Source organism: Phaenicophaeus curvirostris, chromosome 19, assembly GCF_032191515.1.
Source record: "Phaenicophaeus curvirostris isolate KB17595 chromosome 19, BPBGC_Pcur_1.0, whole genome shotgun sequence".
Taxonomy (NCBI): domain Eukaryota; kingdom Metazoa; phylum Chordata; class Aves; order Cuculiformes; family Cuculidae; genus Phaenicophaeus; species Phaenicophaeus curvirostris.
The window spans coordinates 13,731,299-13,753,878 of NC_091410.1; the positions used below are offsets into that span (position 1 = coordinate 13,731,299).

Sequence of the window (22,580 nt, forward strand, 5' to 3'; positions counted from 1 at the left end):
CTGTGAGAGCGGACTATATATCTGACATAAATACACTGTATAATTGTTTCTGAAAACTTTATGGAGGTGATGTTAAATGGATAGAGACAATTGCTTCTTCCAAATGCTTTTGAGAGAACTCTCTCTTGTGCATGGTCTAAAGGGAGCTTTAAAGTGATTCAGCATTTGAAATGCAGATCTTGCTGACAGATGACTACAGAACATGGATGTGCCTCAAATCTTGTAAAGTCTTAATAGAGATTTACGCGAAGCTGCTTAATTGTAGGAGTTCTTAATATTTTTTCATGCCCTTCAGAGCTGTATGGGGATGTGATTGCTAAAGGGTACGCGGTTGGTGGACTTATTTGCTGTTCTAGTTAATCACTGAAAGGCCAAACTGTGCCACAAGGTGCCCGTGATACTTGCTGATACAGTGCGACCAACTAAAGCTTAGATGCTTCTGATCTGCTTTTTTTTTAGTCACAATCCAGACTTTGTATTTTGTCTGTCTGGTTATTATGGCTATTGACTTAAATTTAAGTATTGAGTTTTGACTGGTTTAAATAGTTGTGAATTCTCTCACAATCAATAAGTTTTTCACATTTTTTTTTGTGCCGTAGATAACGTGACTGAGAGTAATTCAGTAGATGAGAACATTCCAACAGCAGAAGAGGCAACAGAAGCCACAGAAGCCACTGCAGGAACAGGAGAAGACACAGCTGATATTGTACATACTGGAGTTTACACAGAGCACGTCTTTACAGATCCACTGGGAGTGCAGAACACCACAGAGGCGTCTCCAGTGTACCAGCCTAGGTACGTCAGCTTAATCACACGCCTCTTAAAATGCATTTAAAAACAAGAGGATAATATTAGTAGGAACACAAATGATGATTCTAACACAACAAGGGGACAAAATGACTCCTTTATTTCTCTTTAAGTATGTTGAAGTTTATATAAGTAGTCTTGGTACAAGACACTGTACACTTTGCTTGCATGGAAAGGTCACCTCTGTGCAGAGTCTTTTGTCTGAGAACTCGTATCACTCGAGTACCGACACCTGCAGAGTGGAGGAAGGAGTGTCTAGCAGTTTGTCACTAAGTCCTCGCATAGACTTAATGTGAACGGCGCTGATCTAGAGGTGCCTGTTTCGATTCCCTGTTTTGGTGTAAAAATAAGTGAGAACTACGCTTCTTTCTTCCCATCAATTGTTTGTTCAAATGTATGTTTTTTCTCAGAATAGCGCATCTGTGAGCAGTTACACGGGGGAGAAGCAGCTTGAAAGTAACTAGTATTTCAGATCTTCCGGGGTCTTGACTCTCTGCGTATAGACACAAAAGCATCATGCAGCTTTCCCATAAGTGTTTCTCTTAACATGTGCCTCTTCTGCCGTTACCCAGAGATATCGGCAGTACTGACAGGCTTGGATGGAACCTCAGTTTCCTTGTGAAAGTAAAGGTCCACTTGAAGAAATTAATTCTTACTGAGGTTTTCATCTGTATCATTGTACTTCCATGAAAAGTTATTCTTTCTCAAGCATTATATGTACTTCAAAAGCCAGTGTGGAAACTAGCAGCAGTCAAGCAAGCACCTAGGTTATAATCTGAGTAATCTGTGCACTTGATTCAATGTATTTTAACTGCTTTTTTTTTCCAGTACTGAGTCAGACTTATATAAAGATGTTGCAGTTTTGCCAAATGAGCAAGATCTAGTGAGAGAAGAAGCACAGAAAATGAGCAGCCTTTTACCAACAATGTGGCTTGGAGCACAGAATGGATGGTAAGAAAATGTTGATCTTATTAAATGTACTTGGAAAAGTTGTTTTAAACTTGCTGATTGTGTTTACAGGTCTGGTAACTGTCTCGAGTCAAGATTAAGTGCAAGAGGACCTCAAGAGAGCATCAGTTTCTATGCTTTACTACGTTTAGGCATTATAGAATTAAAAGGAAGTATTGTAGATGATTGGAAAGCTCTTTTTTGACAGATACCACTGAAAAGTTTGGTTGTTTTTTTTGTACTCAAAGAAATTATGGTCTGATAATTCTTTATTTTATTATGCTAGAAAAATAGATATTGCCTTTCTTACTGCAGATGTATCTGCAAAGGCATTGGTAATGGTTTAGGCCTCTGTAAAACTATTCTGTTCGTTCTTTCAGTCTAAACATTGTTTTCAGTGGAAGATAAAAACTCATTTTCCCTTTCATTGTGGATTTCAGTAACAGGGGTTTTGCTTTGGTTTTCTTTTCCTGTCTAGTTGACTTTTCCTAGTACTTTTAACCCCTCCTGATTTGTCTTTGCAGCCTGTATGTTCATTCGTCAGTGGCCCACTGGAGGAAATGTGTTCATGCCATTAAACTTAAAGACTCTATTCTCAGTATTGTGTAAGTCCTGAAAGAATGTCATGTCAATCATAATGAACTTAGTAAAATGCTCACAGAGTAGTTTTGTATTTCCTCCTTGAACATCGGGGATGCCAGTTGCCATAAATGCATGTGTGTGCTTTTGAGGGGCAGTGGCAAACATCTGGAAAGTAAGGAAAATCAAAGGGATCTTGTATCTGTTGGAAATACTGTTGCTCAGGGGATGAGTTGTAGCTATGTTTGGTGTTAGTGGCAGCTGTATAACAAACAGTTACAGGTTATCATCTTTGTTTTCTTCTGGCAGTGTAGCTAGATCTAGTTTCATCTTTCTGAACTGACTTTGGTGCCTTGTAACTGTCTCTTCACTTAAGCTCGGTTGCAGAAACCAAAACACTAGGGATAACTTAAACATAATGTGTTTATATCTTTAAACTTGCAGTTTGAGAAATGCAGTCTAACAGCATGTATTCTTCTGCCTCGTTTTTCCCCAGACACGTAAAAGGAATAGTATTAGTTGCACTAGCTGATGGAACACTAGCAATATTTCACCGAGGAGTTGGTAAGCACTCTGTTAGATCTTGAAGCCAGATGGTAATGGTATTTAGGAAAGAAATGCATGATTTGTAAGTCGTGTTGTAAAAATTCAGAATTTCTGCCCAAACCACTCTGTTCTCCAGAATAAGGACCTGGAGGGAAGGTGTTGCTGTCAGTAGCTGGAAACTTACCTGTTGGCTTGTTTCCACAGACTCCCTGTGCGTTTTTTCTTTTCCTTGTGGAGTTTAAGTCCTGTGCTCAGCACTTAAAAGAATTAAAGAGGTTGCACAGTACTAATGCAAATGTTGGGAAAGATGCATCTGAGAAGAAGTTGATTTTAGTGTGTTGGAGTTTTTTCAACTCCAACTCCAGTGGCTTACAGTCCTCGAGGATCTTGGACAAATGTCAGTGGTGGTCTGTGCCTTAGCTTAGTCTGTAGAAGAATTTTTCTTGATGTGAATGACCAAATTTAGAATGCTTTTAGGAGTTTTCAGATGCTGTTCTTGAGGAATATTGCAAAAGTCTTAATGCTTTGGCCAACGTTTTTATGTTCAATCAAGCAGCAAGTGCCTAGCGCTGTGTGGGCAGTTGCTGGGTGTAATGTGTACTGATGCCCATCCAAGCAAAGCAGTTAGAACTAGGTAACTTGCTGCTTTTAAAAATGTTTTGACTTGTTTCAAACATGACTCACTGTGCAACCTTATTGCATTAAAAACAAAGCATTTGGGTTGTTGGTAGTTCTATAACTGGTTGCTGTTTTTCTTAATGAGGAGCTGAACCTTAAATTTTTATTGATTTATATGGATTATTATAGTGCTTTTAAAAAATTAAGCTATTAAGATTCTTCACCATGAGAGTGGTGAGGCCCTGGCCTAGGTTGCCCAGAGCAGGGGTGGCTGCCCCATCCCTGGAGGGGTTCAAGGCCAGGTTGGATGGGGCTTGGAGCCCCTGATCCAGTGGGAGGTGTCCCTGCCCATGGCAGAGGTGGAACGGGATGGGCTTTAAGTTCCCTTCCAACCCAAAGTATTCTATGACTCTGATTCTGTGATTTTTCCTGTACTTCAAAATGATTTTTAAACTCATAGGGAACTGTTATGTTCTGGTTTTAACTTTTCATCTGCTTTTCAAGATGGTCAGTGGGATTTGTCGAACTATCACCTCTTGGACCTGGGCCGGCCGCATCATTCCATCAGGTGCATGACAGTGGTACACGACAAAGTCTGGTGTGGCTACAGGAACAAAATCTATGTTGTTCAGCCAAAGGCCATGAAAATAGAGGCAAGTTAAAATGGTGTTTAAAATATATGTTACCTCCTCATGCCATCTCATGCTACAGTCGAACTCTAGAGTAACTCCAGACAACAGTTGTTTGTTCATTGGTGCAGAAAGCAGCAACCAAACTGCTTTGGAAGTGCTACTACATTTTCCTAAGATGTTTTTCATTGTTTTGGAAGATTTTAAGCTGTGATGAGACAGCTCTCATTGGTTGAAACCGGTTTTTGAGGGGTTTAGTGCTCCCTTTCTAGCTGTCCAGGAACTGGAAGGTGTCTTTATGCAGAGGTTGTCAGGCCAGCTCCTGGTTTATTCTTTCTGTGCATGCTTCAGTTACATTCTCCGCCCACCTTTACCTTCTCTATAAATCTGTCTTTGCATACTTTTGAGGTTTGTAAGTGTTAATCTTGAAAGTGTTAATCTTGAACTTAGTCTCTCTCCAGTTATGGAATCGTTTGTTTATGTAAGGTGTGCGAGCTGTGTTTCTGCCCTGTGTTATGTGTACCTGGCAGCTGAAGTACACAGAGTGGCTAAGGTTTCTGAAAGCCATTAGTGGGATTAATGCTTCAGCTTCTGCTAATTGGCCTGAGACAAGAGTCAGACCTTTTGAAGGTGACTGCTCAACTCTTCCAGGAATACTGAGCACCCATTTAATAATCTGTTTTTGTGTAGAAAACTTTATACTTGGGAAAACTGAGATGAAGAATTCATACGACAGTGCAATTAATTGTTTTGCAGGTGGATAGTGTTTATTTTTCACAGGGAGGTGTGTGTGCAAGAGCAAGGCTTTACAAAGCTAGGAAGAAACCCACTTTTTGGGCATATGTATTCTTTGCTGTGACAGGAAGACCTTGTACCAAGAAGGCTCAAGGTTAAGTGGAGGCAGAAATCAGAGCAGGTTGAGAGATGATATGTAAACGAGAACATGGTAGGAAACTATGGCTTTGAGATCACGCTCCAAGGAAAAGGAATCAGCATTTTTACTATTATTTTACCAGCACCGTATTGTAGTTGTTACTGTCTGCAAATCAGAGGGTCATGCATGACTTATGAAAATAGCCAGTATTGACAGTGTAAGAGTAACAGACAAGTCTTTCTATCTCTTTCCTTTGTTCCATCCGCTGATTTAAAACCTGATCTTTTGTAGAAGTCGTTTGATGCACACCCAAGGCGAGAGAGCCAAGTGAGACAGCTGGCGTGGGTGGGTGATGGGGTCTGGGTGTCTATTCGCTTGGACTCCACTCTGCGTCTCTACCATGCGCACACGTATCAACATCTACAAGATGTGGACATTGAACCTTATGTAAGCAAAATGCTAGGTAAGTTGATAAGAACAATTGTTGTATTTGTACACTTCTTGTTGCCTGGACCTTTCTTTTCCTGTTGTGGATCAGGCAAATCTCACTGCAAAGGGGGAGAAGGGTGGGTGGTGGGTGGTCAGCTCCTCTTTGGGAAAACTTGGATCTGGAAGTAGACGCTGAAGTCAGTCTGTAAAGCATGATAAGGACGACAGGTCTGTTAATCCTACCTGATGTCTAAGGTGTCCTAAAAAACCTGGAACTAAGGAGAAAATGGTGGTTGAGTTGGGCAGGCATCAACAGAGATGCTAAAATCTGTCTTTTACTATACCAATGCCTGATTTTAAATCTAAGAGTGGAAAGAATCCATTACTTGCTTGGAAAAATCGCCTCTTACAAATGCGAAATAGCCAATCTTTAATGCTGTTGAAGCTAATGAGCTTCCTCACTTTTTTCATTAATGTTTATTCATGAGCAGTTTGACCACCTACGTAACCCAACCAAGACAGGTAACTGGGCCATGGGAAACCCTTCAAAGGCACTGCTGTGCCACAGCGTGTAGCGGGTCAGCCTTCTCCCGCTCCCCTTGTAATGCTGATGGATGAAAAATTTATATTAATAGATGATACCCTTTTCTTACAGCTGTAAACTCACATAGTTTTGTTTGAAAAGCTGCTCTGGTGCTATAAGCCCCAAGAGATTTTATTGTGCAGCATTACGGAGCTGTTACCTTTTATTGCTTTCTCACTGTTCATGTTATAGTCCCTTTCTGTAAAGGCTCACGACTTAATTAAGAGAGTTCTAGCCTCTTAGCTTATCTTTACAACTTAAATGTACTCCTCTGCCTTGTTTCTGTTTGAAGTGGGAGGGAATTACTTGTCTGCGTGGTTTGGGAGTTCGAGTTAAGATTCTCTGTTATGGAACTAAAATTATTCTTGCTCATAATTTTTGATGAAAAGCATCTTTTGTTTTTAGGTACTGGTAAACTGGGATTCTCATTTGTGAGAATCACAGCTCTTATGGTGTCTTGTAATCGTTTATGGGTAGGAACAGGAAATGGTGTCATCATCTCCATTCCATTAACAGAAAGTAAGTAAAATATAAATGAATAGCACTGTGCACTATGCTGTAGAGACAAAAAGAGAATATTAAGCGCCATTCAGATGCTTGCTAATGGGTAGAAAGCTTTACTGCCAGGGCTGAATCTTTCAGGCGTGTAACAGATTGGGCCTGTGTGATGTTTATCGCCTGATCTATGTACATGGTACCAATTACTCTGAGCACAAAAGCCCATCTCCAAAATCTCCTGTACTTGAGTTTGAGCAGAGTGGCTGTGGCTTGAATGAAAGAGACGCTTTGAAGCCTTAGGGTTGTTAAGAGAATTAGCAGCATTTATGGAAGTTTATTGCTTGCAAGAGGTGGCTTTGGTTTTCTAATTAATGTTATTTTTGATTGTCATATGATTGAAAGTAGGTTTTTACATGATTGGAGTGAGTTTGTATTGTTGCTAATACAATTCAATTGGCTTTAGTTCTTGAGAATCAATCTCAAAGCTGGTATAAAGGACTGGAACAGCAGTAATAGCACCTGCTTTAAAGGACATGTTCAGAATTACAGGGGTTATAAACACATTCTACTGATCCAGGTGTCTGCTTAATAACAGACCCCAAACTCCTGTCAGGCTGAAACTGCTTGGGGCTTGGAGAGGGAGCACTCAGACAGGGGTGACTGAACCTCAGGAGAAGGGAACAGGCCAGTTCAAGGGCAAAACCAATCTTAAATAAGCAAAGCTTGAGCAGAATCTGTGTAAACTTATTGCATTAAGAAAACATACACACCCCACCACCACAACACGAATGCCTGAAACTCCTGGTAAAGCACATAGACAGAAGTGTCAGAAAATGAAACACAGGCTTTTAATGGTACTAGTTCTAGTGTAGTCCTAGAGAAAGCAGTGTAGTCTAACAGGTGGAATTTTAGGGTATTTTAATAGTAACAACTCTTCATGTTGTATCTGCTTTGTTGAACAGCACATACATGCGTTGTTTCTCATACTGTGCCATTACATCGTCCATCCATTCAATAAATGTCTTTTTTTGCATTGCATGAGTGTTGTAAGGAAGGACAAACTTCCTCTCGTGAACTTGAAATGGTTTAAATCATGCTTTGAAAAATTATAACTCTTAATTTGCATCAAGCTTAATTTAATGCTTCCAGAAGAGTTTGTTTTGAAGTAGTAGTGAACATGAAAAAATCCCACTTGCAGCTCTTCAGTTTAATTTCAGTTTTGTTGGTTATTCATAAATCACAACAACATTTTGTGGGTAGCCTGGCAGTGGGTTTGAGAGCCCTTGTTACTGATAGCCATGGTTTTCAAGTTGCATCCTTGCATAAGCAATCGCATATCAGAGTTCCCTGGGTCACAATATCTGGGCATCTTTGAGATCTGCAGATGATGTTTCCAAAGAGCATGTGAAAACATGAGTTCTGTATTATTCTGGTAGCTTCCTGCCAAGGAAAGAGAGAAAGGGGAAACGTTGCTAATCAATAATAAAATTTATAGTGCTAAAGCACCTAAAAGTGGCAATGCTTCCTTTGTCCGTTTTGTACTGAAACGTTTGTAACAAGATGCTGTTCTCTGTGACTTTTTATTGATTCTCCTGTAATGAGATATTTACTGGTGTTAGGAGCTAAAATTTTAAGCTCTACCTGATCAAAAGCCAAGATAAAAGTGGTGGGTTCTCATTAATCCTTCTCCTCTACTGTCATACCTATCCATTTCCCCTTTCCTCCTTTCTCACTTTAGCTGTAATCCTCCACCAGGGACGTTTACTGGGGCTGAGGGGTAAGTGCAGATCCTGAACAAAAATCTGTTTTCAGGCTTCTAATAGCCACTTCGAGGCTGTTTCCCACTCCTTATAGATTTACCTTTTGTATGTTCCTAAATGTTTTTCCACTTGCAGTTACTGCATTGCAGCAGTTTTATGTTTGCTAAACGGCCACCAGTCTGCTCAGCAGTTTAGTTCATCATCCTGTGTTGCAGCTGAACTTTCATACAGACTTTGTTTTTCTTCCAGCCAATGTGATACCACATCTTATAACTTTGTCATTAATCCACATCATTTACTGTCTTGTTACAAATCACTGTTTCTTTCACTACTCTGATAGTCCTTGGAATGGAGATGGCTTGTATGTCTAGCATGAGTACTTCTCTGTTTTAATGGATTTAAAATCTTCTCAGTAAAAACTAGATGTAGAATTACAACAGGGTCGCTCCTTCGTGCCCGCAGGTGGCTATTTTTAGAGAATTTGTGCTGGTGAGGGGTTACCCTATGATTAGTTGGAACAAAACTGTCTTTAATTATGTGTTTAAGTACATTGAATTTGCTTATACTGAAACACATCAGAGGTACTTAATTTTCTATGAAAGATACAGTCCCTTCACAAATTTTATACTTCCAAAAGTAGGATATTAAAATCTGGTGTTTATGCTAGACTAATAAGAATCCTGCTCCATTTTCTGATGTACTTAAAATAACGAAGCATGCAACCTTTTTTCTTTCCAGCTCTGTCTTGAATTGGCATTGCTGCCCTCCTGTTTCATTTTTATCTAAGTTGGCTTTAGCTTTTAGATGGTACCATAAGGTTTCTTAACAAATAACCATTTCTGCAAGTTGTATTTTCAAGCAGCAAACGCTCTTGTTCTTTCTACAGCTAATAAAGCAGCAGCAGGCTCTGGAAACCGTCCAGGGAGTGTAATTCGTGTATATGGTGATGAAAACAGTGACAAAGTGACTCCAGGAACGTTCATACCATATTGTTCAATGGCACATGCTCAGCTTTGTTTCCACGGGCACCGTGATGCTGTTAAATTCTTTGTTGCAGTACCTGGTGAGAGTTTTAATTATTCTTCAAATGGAGTTTCTTTTTTTCGCCCTTGTTTGCCTAGTCAAACATAATGTATAGGCAAATAATGTATAGGCCAGTGTATGAAATCATATATTCAGAAACAATTTATTATGTGTTATTTACAAGACCTGTCTGATTCCTAAGTGCAGTATTCTTTTATGGGAGGAAAAGGGCTTGGTCACAAAGTGCTTTGCTTCCAAGGTGCTGTGGTAAGTGAATATTTGCCTATGAAGAATGCAGTCAGCTGCTAATTGCTGTGAGGTCCAGTTTGAGTCTGGCATCCTGCAGGAAGGCTGAGAAGCCCCAAAAGGAAAGGCTCTCAGCTGAGGAAGCTAAGAGCCTCCTAAAAGCTGCGGTGCTGGTTGAATTAGCTCTCAAGTGCTTGTGTGCACCTCGTGTGCTGGTAGGAAATGACAGAAATTTGCTTAACGGGGTGACATGCGCTGAATCCTTTCAGTTGTGTCTGAAAGCCTTTCGGTCCGTTTCAATGTCATTCCCTAGGTCTGCACACCCGTGCTGTGGAATCCATCAAGAGGCATTTAATTCTCCTATTTCCATTGAACTGACCTGAACAGATCCTTCATATCTTTAGAAGGTGGAATTGGAGCAAAGCTAGCTTTGTTTCCTTCACTGAAAAGATGCTGAAATCCAAAGCTAACAGTTTCATAGGCATTAAGCATGTAATTCAGGATGTGTAATACAGGTGGTGTTATTGTGTGAGATGTAGCCTAAAAATGTGTTCTGCTTTTAAACCAGGTCAGGTGGTTTGCCCACAAAGTAGTGGTGGAACAGAGCTAACAGCTGATAAACCAGCCCAAGAGTCCCTCAACCAGAGTCCCTTAAAGTCAATGTTGGTGATAAGTGGTGGAGAAGGATATATTGACTTCAGAATGGGTAAGAAAACTGAGGTTAAAATCAGTTGTAACCTCTTCATGCTGAAAGTTCATTGGAATAATAGAATCATTAACCATACAGTAGCTTCTGTTGTGATTGCAGTGTGTGTTCATGTGGTCAGTCAGAACATAGTCTTTACTAAGCAGGAGCAAGGATAGAAGTGTCTTTATTCTCCCTCATGCCTCCCTCTCAGCTTACTCTTCTCCTTCAAACAAACTGTCATCTCTGAGATGACTGTAAAAACATTTATTTGAAATCTGCTTGGTAGTCATGTACCACCTTCCTGCTCATGCTTTCAGTCTCTTTGGAGGGTTTGTCTATCTCGAACTACTGCAAAACTTGTCCTTAGTTATTGAAATATGCAGACTGACTCCAAAACCAGTCATGTATTAGATGAAGAACACTCAAGCTAAAATTCAATGCATCGGTGCAACAAACTGGCTCAAGAGCGTGTGTGGGCTACTTTGTGTTTAGATTCCTCAGAAAACCAGCCAAACTGTGACATCAAACCTTCCTGAAGCTGTAGGTTGGTTCTTATCTCATCTGATTGAACCGGTGTGCATTCTGTATCACAAGACTGCATTGATGTTTATTGCTTTTTACATGCACTTTTCCTTGGTGGTTTGTCTGTCACCTCTTATCTGAATCAGCTCATACCACCAGGAGTGCAGACAGTCACAAAACTGCTCTCCTCGTTGAAGAGTAATGGAGAAGAGGCTTGAGGCTGCCTGTTCCAGTGCTGCTGGGTTGTGACGAGCTAGGGTGACTCGAACAAGAGTGAAGAAGGGGAAAAGTTCGTCATATATGTGAATGTTGCATTGTCTCACCTGTGCTCCAGTTCTGCTCTGATTGCCAGGGTGCTTCATGTGGTTTCTGTGTTTGTTAGCACCCTTTGTTATAGCAAAACCATCTCTGTTTCTGCCTGGGAGGTACTAAAAGTTTGCAGGTTGGGTGATTGTTTCTCTGCTTTAAAGAGTTACGGGTAATGAAATGTGTAGAATGTGGATACTTAGTAAAGTGCAGTTAATTTTGAGGGGTAGAAGTGAAGAATATGACCATCAGGACAGTAGGCTCTGAAATAATTGTGCCACAGACTTTGTTTGCAATGTATATATTCAATATTGAACGTGCTTTTATATGAGCATATAGCAACTGCTGTCTTTCATAGTTTTTTTCTTGTAAACCCTAATGTCACTTGTCTTGCTCTATTTGATGTTAATGCTGGATTTTCCACCTCAATCAAAGCTGTTGTTTTTCAGGTGATGAAGGTGGAGAATCTGAACTCCTTGGAGAAGCTCTACAACTTGAACCTTCTGTAGCCAAAGCTGAGAGGAGTCACTTGATAGTGTGGCAAGTGATGTGTGGCACTGAGTGAGCCTGTAGGATGCAGCTGGAGACCTTAAAGAAGCAAAAAAAGCAAAAAAGAAAAAAAAAAGCTTCTGCATGTTTTTTTATTTTGTGAAACCTGTTTCACTACACGATGTTGAAGCATTTCTTTGCTGTTTAACTTTATATTGCAGATCTGTCATACCTTTGACTATACAGGAATTAGCTTGTGCTGTTTTACTGCACCCGTGTTATGTGGAACGGTGCAATGAAATGAGATCTTTCTCCAAACTGGTGTGCACACCGTAGTGAGCAACCAAGACATCAGGTTTACTGTACCACAGCGATCTAATGTAGTTCACTTCTTTGGTAGTCTCACTTGAGTTCGGCTTTATTCCAACTGAGCTTCATTTCACTGTAGAATGCATTGAGTAAAACAGCAAAGTTATTCCCAGAGTAGTAAAAAATTGACAAATTATAAGATGGATTGCGAAGAGTCATCCAAATATTCCATGAGGGCTGGAGCAAACTGTAAATTTCAGCTTCTGTTTTCCAACCTGGAAAATCTTGCTTACATAGCGTATACGGTTTAATTTGTTACGTTCATCAGACTTTCTGGGAGGAAGAGAGGATTGTATAGGAATTAAGATGACATTATTTAAATAAAATTACATGTTTTCTCTATCAAACCTTAAAGTTTGAGAACTGCTGCCCTCGATAATGAATTCATTTGAGCATAGCGGTTTCCCATTTCCCTGACATGGAACAACTCTGTTTCCAAAGGGTATTTTTAGGATGGTTTAAATTTTGAAGATAACTGTAAAATTCTTGAAGAGGGGATGTTTTGTTCTTTTCATGTCTTAACTCCTTATGTCCTAAGCACTAGAATGATCTTCTCTGCCTAGCTGGTCAGACTCATGAGGCACTACACGTGTGAAGGTTAGAGACCTCGATTAGAGCATGAGAAAAGACTGAGAGTGTACAGGAAAAACGCATTCTGCCCAAGTGAGATTGTAAAAGAACTTTAGTGCCAGATCATTAGGTACAAAATGTATTTTTTGTAGTTGCTTACCCCAATTTAGTAGAAATAAAGAGTTTAGCAACAACGCTAGCAGGTAACACAAAGATTGAGTAAATGGATGAAAGTCAGGAGACTCTAATACTGGGCTGACATTCTGTCTACTCACCATCTATTTTTTTAACCATAAGCGTGAGTTGAAGACTGTCTTCCTTTTACATTGAATTTCCTACATCAGTATCAGACCTAAGTTAAACTCATCATGCCTTCTGTACTTCAGAATATTTTAAACTCCAGATTTGTTCTTTCATTTAGACTCTGGAAAGGAAAAGTTCTGAGGGGTTTAAATAAACATCCAGCATTTGCCCCCAAAAGGCTGGGACTGTTCTGTTCGGGTTAGCAGAGGAATTTAGAAATTCGATGTGAGAGAGCGGAACAGTTTCGGAGGAGTAAATATAGAAACTTTTTTAAAACTGCCTAAACATTTTTATGCAATAGGAGCACTTCTGGTCTATCAGGCGAACATGTGTTTATATATTTTCTTAATTTTTTAAATGAACACATTTAGCTGAGGTCTATTGTGTAAATATATATTTAGGCAGCTTTTTCAAATGCATATCATAGCTGATAAACCAGAAAAACTCCATTCAGGTCTATTGGTTAGATTTCTATGTATAAATACTTTTTAAGCAACATATTTTGTACACAGCTGTTCCTCTCGTAAATATGTATTTAGGACATGAACTATGTAGTAAAAAATCCTTATTAAAGATGTCTAATATCTTGGTAGTATTTTTCTCTTCAGAATGCCAAAAGTGATGAGAGCATGTTGTTCATAATTTGCTTTCCAAATTCGTCTTTAAAGTCACTCTTAAAGTACTTTGGCTTAAAGATAAAGTCTGGGAGCTTTTTAAAAGTTAGACCAATACGAAAAGTTAACTGACTAAACACTCAAAGACCCATTTAAAACTTAGAGACATGCGTGCTGAACCTGGGGCACATCTGAATTAACTCATGGAATTGGATGTCTAGGACAAATGCTGTCTAAACTTGTACTGTTGTGCAGAACCTTCACTGTGAGCGGTGCAGTTTCATTGCTTCTCCTGCCATCTTCTTCAATTAATTTGTTTTTCTCTTTGGAAAACACAGTCTCCAAAGCTCTTACTCACTTCTTGATTGTCACATTCTCATGTTCTCAGAAAAAAAAAGCGCACAATTCTGTTCTTCGGTTCTTTTATAACTTTTTATTTGTACTTAGCGATGAGCTGTTTTCTCTGGATTGCTTTCCTGCTATCAGAGCAGTTCAATCTGGCAAGTGTGTACCTGGTCCTTTGCCAAATGTATCTGGTCCACCGTGCCATTTTTGTCACCTCCGGGGGCCAACCTTTGCAAATTTTTCAGAGAACGATTGTTTCTGTCCCAAAGTGGAAGAGTTTGGAAGCAGACGGTCGGTGAGCTGCATACCACTGTGGGTGTGGATGAAAGGCATGTGCACTTCTCTGTATTTCTCGTTTTAAAACTCTCTCCCCTGTCCCGAGGTACAGTCGGTCGAACGGGTCCCTGTTGTCGCCGCAGTGCACTGGGGCTTCTAGATTCTCCTTGGGGTCTCTTTGGTGAGCACAGCACGTGGAACCCCCGCCACTGGGGTGACAACACACTCCTACAAACCCGTCTCAAGAATGTCTTTACGCATACACTCATGCGATTAAAGCATCGTATCCATAGGAGCTAATCTCTCGATAGCTACAGCTTGTTTAATAGTTTGGAAACATTTCGAGCACAAAATATGCAGCACATTACTTGCCTGGGTAAGGGTGTTTGCATGGTCAAGGTGAAACGCGTTGTATAAGCTGCTGCATTGTCCATTTCTTGTAAAGGTCTTCCTGCGTTGGATCAGATAGAGCTGGCAGAGCGTAGACACTTTATCATAGGCTGCCTTAGTAACAAACGTTAAACCTGTTTTATTATACTAACTGTTCTAAAGAATGTGTGTCTTTTAAAATGCTGTGTAACTGAATATTTATTTCCATGTGAGTATTATAAAAGTTACCAAAGGATTAAACCTGATTTAGCACTCTTGTAAGTGGCCCTGTTGAGACAGGGTCTTGTGAAGGCCCTGCTCTCTAAAACGAGACACGGTAAACTCAAACACAGTTCTGTAGGGAAATGAAATGGTTTTTTTCTTTTTCTAACAGGGTTATGCTATATTGTAATGACCTATGTTGCACCTCAAAGCATTTTTCTATACACTAAATGTCTCTCCTGCCCTCTAACAAGATTAAGTTTCCTTTATTAATTTTGTTGATGCACATTGCTCAATCTTTTAAGCATATATTTTAAACATTTTATGGTCTGTAATTTTTGGAGGTTTTGTCTGTTGGACACTTTACGCTGAATTTTACTTGCCTCTGTAATCCGAGATGGATACTACAGCGTTAAACTTGCTGTCTGTTCAAACTTGAGGCTTCTTTTCTGTGAGCGGGAAAGCTCAGATAGCAGTGTAGTTATTTCAGTATTTATTTCTATTATTGAATCCATGGGGTTCAGAATGTAACTTTGTACATGAAATATATATAAATATGTATATGAAACATGCATCGGATCGGTGTGTTCTTTGTAGTCTCCTTAAATTCAAAGGGGTTTGATGCTACTGGAAAGCATAAGAATTGTGTATTTCACACTAGCAGCCAAATGTCGCTGTCAGAAGCACAGGTGGGAATATATTTGAGTCACAACTCATATATATACATGACACAACTGGTGTCCTCCTGCTGTCGTCCTGGGCATCCACAGAAACCCTGAAGATGAGCTGGTTGCTGCTTGGCTCCCAGATGATGCTGTGTGGCCCCCAGACCCGCCGATTCATAGGAGGAGGATCCGGGGTGGGGGGATAGACTTAACTGCCCTGATGTGAAATGGGCTGGAATTGACGCTGGAATTTGTTCTTCAACTGTTCTGAAGAGCTTCTCAAAGCTCCATGGAAGCTCAAGTGCATGTTCCGAGGAGTGGGGACGGGGTGGCAGGAGAGTTCTCTCCGCTTGAGGAATGCCAGCTTTGGGTTCCCCCTCCTCACTTGCCCCTTTTCAACCCCATTTCTCCTGGCAGGTTATCAAGATTAGCATGTGACGAGCATCTATCTGTGGCACTGATGGCGCTTGCTTGGCTGTTAGAAGGGGTTGTGGTGCCCCTGGGGTGCCGGGGCCACGCTCCCCTCAGCACCCGGCTTTGCCTGTGCGAACATTAAACCCCACGGTACTCGTGTGCTTCTCCAGCGCTGCTGGCGGCACGTAAGGATGTTGATTTTGAGTACACCCAGGGTGCCAATCCTTCATCTTTCCTCGTGCAAACATAGGAATTAACCACGGTTCAGTGAATGCCGAGTGTCTTGTTCCCAGGCTTCTACCAGCTGGAAATTTCAGCATCTTGGTGCTTAAAAATATATCTTGGTGTCGCTGCTTTACAAAAGACCGTGAAGCGATGGCGAGGAGGGAGCTGAGGAGAAGCGATGTGGATTGTTCCCTGTGCTGACCTGCTCCTTCTTCTGGCTGGGATGGACACCCCAGAGCGGGCCCAGCCCACAGCCTGTTCAAACACAAGATGGTGCTCTTACAACTCAAAGGCAACGTGGAGACCTACACAGAAGATTCATTCTGCTGGAGCTTTCTCCCAATCTTTCTTTCTGTTTGCCTTTAACAGCTCTTCAAGGTGAAGCTGTGGTGTCAGCGGCCGCAGAAAGGAAAGGGGGATTGGGATGTTTGATCATCAGAAGGTGGCTCTCCCTTGCCTTCACCTCTCTGGCCGGTTCAGTCGCGTTGTGGCGTCCGTCTGCCTCTGGTACGGACTCAGCCAAGAGCCCAGGCAGCCTGGAACCTCTTCTGGCCCTTGTGCCTCATGCTTAGACAAGGAAAAGGCCTTCATGCTGGGAAGCAGCTGGGCAGGATGGGGAAGGTGACTATTTCATGGCCCACCGGCTGCTTCTCCAGCTCGCAGGGAGGCTCTGCTCCAGTTTGTGGGTTCACAGCCCGCTCGGTTCATACCCCTCCTGTGCAAGAGCAGTTCAGAGCCACCATCCAGCTGCCGTGATGAGTGGAACGACGCTCCTCGCATCCAGCCGTGGGTCCTTCCCTCTTCCACCGCGGAGGCCAAGGGGCAGGTGCCTTCTGCAGCCGAAGGGGGGGATGCTGCCATCGCCAACCGCCGCCGGCACCTCTGCAGAAAACAACGCTGCGCCCGGGGGCTGTCTCAGTTCTGGAGCTTCAATGAGGAAGGAAGGGGAAAAAGAACATCTTGGAAACCTTCCCGGACTCCACATCTGCTTCTCAGTCCTGCGTGTGGGGCTGAGATGGGGAGCACCGCATCCCAAGGGCTGTGGGGCCCCGGCTCTGCGTGAGCAGGGATGGAGCTGCTGCCGTGTCTGGACCAGCGTGGTGGTGGTGGAGTCATCACTGAGCCATCCCACAGCTCGGTGTGCAGGCACCGTTCTCAGGGTCTGCTTGAAAATGAAGCTGGGCTGATGCTTGCTTTGGGGTTTAAGGGAAAAAGCCCAGCTGGTAGGTGCTGCCTTGGTTCCGACCACACATCCTTGCGTCCTGGGTGATGGCACCGCTTGCCGGCTGAGAGCAAAGGCTGGAGGAGAGAGCAGAAGCGGGACGAGCCCGGAGGTCACCCCTCAGCCTCTTACTCCATCAGGTTTGAAGACTCCTCTTCTACCTTGTGGAAACAACTGGGTTGATGGAAAAAGGTGCAGCTGTCTGCATCCCAGCAGGATTAAAAAGTAGGAATTGGAGAGCTCACGGGTGTGCAAAGGCAGCTGGAATTGTGGTCCATACTAAGAGGAAGCGTTACATTTCTTCCACCGCTTTCATTCCTCCTGCTGCTGCCGCAGGGATGTGGGTGCCGAGCGCGGCTCCGTCCCTGCTCGCCTGGTTTCTGCTCCCAGGGTTGGCAGAGATGCCTCCAGAGATGAGAAGCACGTGGACCAAGTGTGAAGAGTTTCAGGCTTCCAGGCCAACCTTGGCAGCGGTTCGGGGTGGGTAACGGCTCTGGGAAACGGTGTTAAAGGCAGCTGGGAGAGAAAAGATGCTGAGGACTTTTCTGGCTGCTAATTGATGTGTTCAATGAGAGAGCAGCAGGATGTGCGCGTGGGCAGGGAAAATAGTTCTCATCAAAATTGCCCAGAAGGTAATGAAAATCCCTGAGATAGGAGAGAGGTGAATCGTGCGGCATCCACAAACCCATTAGAGTCCGGTTGACTCACTTGCAGATAAACGCTCTGTGGGTGCCTAAAATATCAGCTTTGGGCCAAAGCCGTGGTTAAACGGACACAGTGAGCTGGAGCGGAGAGGGGGGCGTGCAGCGTCTGGGGACGAGGTGAGGTGGAGCTCGTATCACGATCCCTGCAGGGCTGGTCTTCCAGGCTCTTCAGACCCTACCAGGATGGGTTCTGCTGTGGTTTCACTCTGCAAGAAGCTCAGGACTCTGGTGCTCAAAAGCTCTTTGGCATCAGGAAGGTAAAATGCCTGCAACTGGCCGATTCTCATGAAAAGGAGCAGTCAGAACTGCTGTGGGGGTGGCCTCAGAGAGACTTGGGATGCTCTGGGTCATCCCCGCAGCTCTGGCATCACAGCAGAAACACTGCGAAGCCCTCAGTCGCCTCCTCTCCAGGATCAGCCCCTCCTGCAAGCAAAGAGGTGTGTGCACCTCCTTGTTGAAGCTGCCCAGTCAAAGACTTTGACTCATCTTCACCTGAAAGGATGAGTGAGGGCTAAGGAAGGAGCACTCGTGGCCCTCCTGCAAACACCAAGGACCAAGGCTGTGGTGGGGTTTTCTCACTCGATGTAGCCCCGTTCCTCCTGGGAAGCTGAATGTCGGTGCTGCCCAGCTCTCCTGGACCTCAGAGCAGGTGCCCACGCACGCCCTAAGCCCCCGTCTCAGAACCCAACAGCATTTAGTCTTTAACAAAGCCCAAATAAAGACGTGCTACAACGTGAGCTTCATGGGTCGCTGCAACAGGAGCCCCAGCCAAGGCCAGGAGTCAATAAAGATGCATAAGCTGGTTGGTCAGAGCTCTACTAAACCTTTTATAGGCCATAAATCCCCATTTCCTGGATTTTATAGCTTCTGATTAAAAATATAAAATACACCCTGTGATTGGAATAAGGAGTCGATCGTCTCTTAGCACAAATACTGTGCTGGGAAATGCTCCCCACGCGGCGAGCAGGCAGGTACCGCCCCGCGGGGAGCGCGGGATGCTCCGTGAGGAGAGCTGGGCGCCAGCGAAGAGGGAGGCATCGCCAGGTACACGGTGCAATCGAGGGACTTGGCCAGCGCCACATCACCTCCTGGTGACACCGCGCCCTCCCTCTAAATCCCGTCAGCATCCGGCATCTTTATTTCCGCAGGTCTTATGGCTGTGAAGGGTGCAAAAAGCTATTGGCTTTTAATAGCTTGGAGCTATTTAGAGATTTTATTTGCCCGACAGCGCTGTGCTTTCTGGGATGCTTTAGGAAGTGTAGTAATTAAACGTTTTTATCAACCCTACTCACTTGGGGAATGTTTAAACATTTTCTTTTGGATTGCAGTTACCAAGGGCCGTCCTGGGCCGCTCAGGGCTGTGAGAAACACTGGAGCTGACACGATGCCAAGAGCCGAGCTGGTGGCCCGAGGACAGGAACCTGGGTTGTGCTGAGCATCCAGCCTCAGGTTCAGTGTTCCTGCCAGGTGAGCGGCTTGGAACCTGTGGTCTGGGGGCGTTTGGGTTTTGTGGAGTGTCCGGGACGCTCCTCCCAGAACTGAGCCCTGGGCTCCGCAGTCTCAACCCTGCAAACTCCTAAGCGCTCCCGGCAAGTCGCAGCACATGACTTCAATGGGGCCATTCATGCGCCCGCGGGAGCGTCGCTGCACTGCTCGTGGGATTAAGAAGGCTGCAAACCTCGACTCGAGGGCACGAGAAGGGTGGAGAGGAATCAGGTTTGCCCCAAAAATACCATTAGTTCATCTTTTACCACGTAGGGAGCACAAGAACAACTTCAGCCTTGGGCAAATGGGGGAGACGCGGTCTTTCCTTCCTCCTCCTCAACGGGATGACTTATTCCCGAGCCAGCGCCTTCTCCTTTCCCAATAAAGGAGCTTTAGGTTTGATTTTTCTTGTGGCATGTGAGGTGCTGGGCTGGTTGCTGCCCTGACGAGGAGTGAGGGGGCATTAACACCATTCCATTAACACCATTCCCCTCTTGGCAAGCTTGTCCACCAAGGTTTCTAAGTCACTTTTCTCCCATCCCTGCTGGCGCTTTGTTCTAACCTTGGTTCGCTGTCTTCTCCACTCCGCTGGCATCACCACAAACTGAGAGACATCTGCTGCTTTGTCTTGGCCTGTTTGATGGTCTGATTGATCTCTCTGATGTTTGACTTGTTTGCATTTCTGTTGTTCCCCACTTTTTGAATGAAGTTTTTGTGCTCCCCCAGGCCAATGCTGGGTCCTGTGCTGCCCCAAAGCTCCTGCAGCCCCCTTGCAGCACTCAGTGCTCCAGCACCTGGCTCAAGAGCAGCCTTTAAATGGATTATTCCAAACGGATGTATGTTTTCTGTAGCTAAGGCTCTTGGGTTCCTCCTCAGAGAAGTCAATGAATAAGCGTGATCGTTAACTGGGATCACTTTGATTTGGAAGCTGCGAATGACTCACCTCCTCCCCAGCCCCATTCCTGCTGAGAGAGCAGCACGAGGCAATTGAGCATTTCCCTGCGTGTCGGTTCCTGGTTCCTTCCTCGTGCTGGTTGCTCTCTCCAGAAATCAGGTCCCAGCTTGCCCTCCCCACGTCCCGCAGCCGGGCTTGGCTGGGGCGGTAGCCGGAGCACCACGAGGGATTTAACAGCAGCAGGAGCTGGTCGGAAAGCCTCCGCGTCTCTGATGGAGGGGAATGAAACTGGGAGAGAGACCTACGGAGGCTCGGGAAGGCTCCGTGTTCTGCCCGAGGCAGGCCAGCTTCTTTTGCTGCTGACTTGAGAGCAGGTTTAAATGTCACAGATGAAGCATCCTTTCATCTGAGGCTTTTCAGGAGGTCACACGAAGTGTGTCAGCTCAGTCTTACCCTTTTCGCAGTCAATGCATGTTGAAACTATTTTATTTCCTTCTTATTTGCAGTAACTTCTGGAGCCTGTTGCCACAACTCCCTTGGTCTTCCATTGACTGAGAACCCTGCTTATCCCTCTCTCTCCTCTCCTCATATTTTCTGATCATTTCCATCCCTCTCTGGGTTCTGCCTCCTCAGTGCTGAGCAGAGCACATCTAACGTGTGACAGTCCCCAGGAGGTTTCCTTCCACCCAGCACAGGGGACGCTACCATCCTCCTTTGCTCCCTGGTCTTCTCCCGAGGATCTCCTGCCTCCCTCACTGCTCCTTGGCTGTTATTGATGCCGAGAGGTTTTTATTCTGCACTTCTTCTAACTTTCAGCTCATGCTGCACTTTGACTCATTTTAATATTGTTACTATCTCAAACCTACTCCTTGTCACATAGCTGGGGAGTAGGCAGGAGACATCCAAGAATCTGAAGCCAAAAATAGGGAGAAGGAGAGAAAATACAATTATGACTTTCAGGCTCCTCTGACTCAACCCAGTCTTGCTCTGCACCCCCAGACGATCTCCAGGACACCCGGTGGGATGCACCCTCGCCCATGGCCATGCAGCCAGCACTGGGCTCCTCTTCCCAATCCTGCGCTCGTGCTCGTCAAACCTGCACTGGCTGTGCCATGAGATCCAAAATTCTTCTTGATCTCAGCCCCAGGTGGCTACAACACCCTCCAGTCCTGCTGTGCAGGTGCAGAACCAGGAGCTGGGGGCAGGGAGAGGAGCGTAAGAGCACGATGCCTTCTCACTGATCACAAAGCCTTCACCCCCAGGATCAACATGTTGCATGTCCAAGCCCAGCACCCTGTGCAGCTACAGCTGCTGGAGCCCAGCTGTCCACTGCCCTGGCTCCGGGCTCAGCCCTGCGACCAGGCTGCGTCTGCTCTCCACCGTGTAACGTTACCCCGCGGAACATACGGGATCCGTGCGCTTGCTGGGCCAGGCGTGAGCCCCCGGGACACGAACCATGTGGGAGGTAAGAGAGGCTCCGCACGGGAGCCCAGAGCAGGCGTGTGGAGGGGGACGCAGCCTGGGAACTGGCATCTGCCTGGGTACCCGGGCAAGCTGGGGTGGGCTGATGCCCTCAGTGCTCCCAGGCAGTTGTGCGGCTGCATCTCAGGATGCTCCATCCAGCTCAGCTCCGGCTGCTCCACGCGGGGGCTGCTCCCAGCGCTTGGCTTACGTCAGATTGGTTCACAGGTAACAGGGAACTCCAAACCCCACTGCTTCTTCATGGCTTGTAGCTGCTTCACCTTCATTTAGGATCATGATTAAGTCATGTATTTGTTTTTAAAATCCTTCCCTATTTCATTCTGGTTTTAACTACCGCTCTTTCTTAGAGCTGAACTGGTTTTAAATGCCTTCCTCCCAGTCTGAGCTTTCCTGGTCCCAGAAAAGACAATGGATCCCTGCGGGGTGTTGTGCTGGTGTTGAATTTCCCCTTTACCTCAGTGTGTAATGTTTGAGGCAAACGTTGGCAGGAAATAGCAGCTCGGTTAAATAATTTTATTTCTGGAGGAATAAAAGAAGGAACTTTCCACTTGGTCTCACGCACCATATCCTCTATTTACAGAAACTAAATATCAGGCATAAATTGACTTGAGAGGCGCCTTTTAACTGACTGTGGCATTTTGATCTGCCAGCTCCACCCCTGTGACCTTCACATCGTGTCCCCATCAGCCGAGCCCTGGCCCTGTTGGCTCTGGGGCGAGCACGGGGCTGAGAGCCCGATCCTCCCTCCACGGCAGCTTTATCGCGCTGTCTTCTCACAAGCTCTCCCAGCCCATCCCTTGGGGAAGTTCATTGGTATAAACCCCCTTTTCCTTGGTCAAATGAGCACCTGGAGGCACAGACAGCTCCCCCCTGGC

The 22,580-nt window shown here is 44.5% G+C and overlaps 1 protein-coding gene across 4 annotated transcripts in view; it reads left to right on the forward strand.

Moving 5' to 3' along the window:
• Positions 1-15,185, forward strand: part of SPAG9 (sperm associated antigen 9) — a 55,190-nt gene extending 40,005 nt beyond the window's left edge. For 2 of the 4 annotated variants that reach the window (XM_069872636.1, XM_069872638.1), the window contains 11 exons: positions 600-795; positions 1,636-1,758; positions 2,280-2,360; positions 2,831-2,898; positions 4,003-4,151; positions 5,293-5,464; positions 6,419-6,532; positions 8,250-8,288; positions 9,158-9,334; positions 10,109-10,246; positions 11,506-15,185. In XM_069872636.1, the coding sequence (XP_069728737.1) occupies positions 600-795; positions 1,636-1,758; positions 2,280-2,360; positions 2,831-2,898; positions 4,003-4,151; positions 5,293-5,464; positions 6,419-6,532; positions 8,250-8,288; positions 9,158-9,334; positions 10,109-10,246; positions 11,506-11,621 (1,373 nt within the window). In that variant the 3' untranslated portion in view covers positions 11,622-15,185. The remainder of the gene's footprint in view (positions 1-599; positions 796-1,635; positions 1,759-2,279; positions 2,361-2,830; positions 2,899-4,002; positions 4,152-5,292; positions 5,465-6,418; positions 6,533-8,249; positions 8,289-9,157; positions 9,335-10,108; positions 10,247-11,505) is intronic. The other 2 variants (XM_069872637.1, XM_069872639.1) reach the window with 1 other exon arrangement.
• Positions 15,186-22,580: the final 7,395 nt, after the last annotated feature.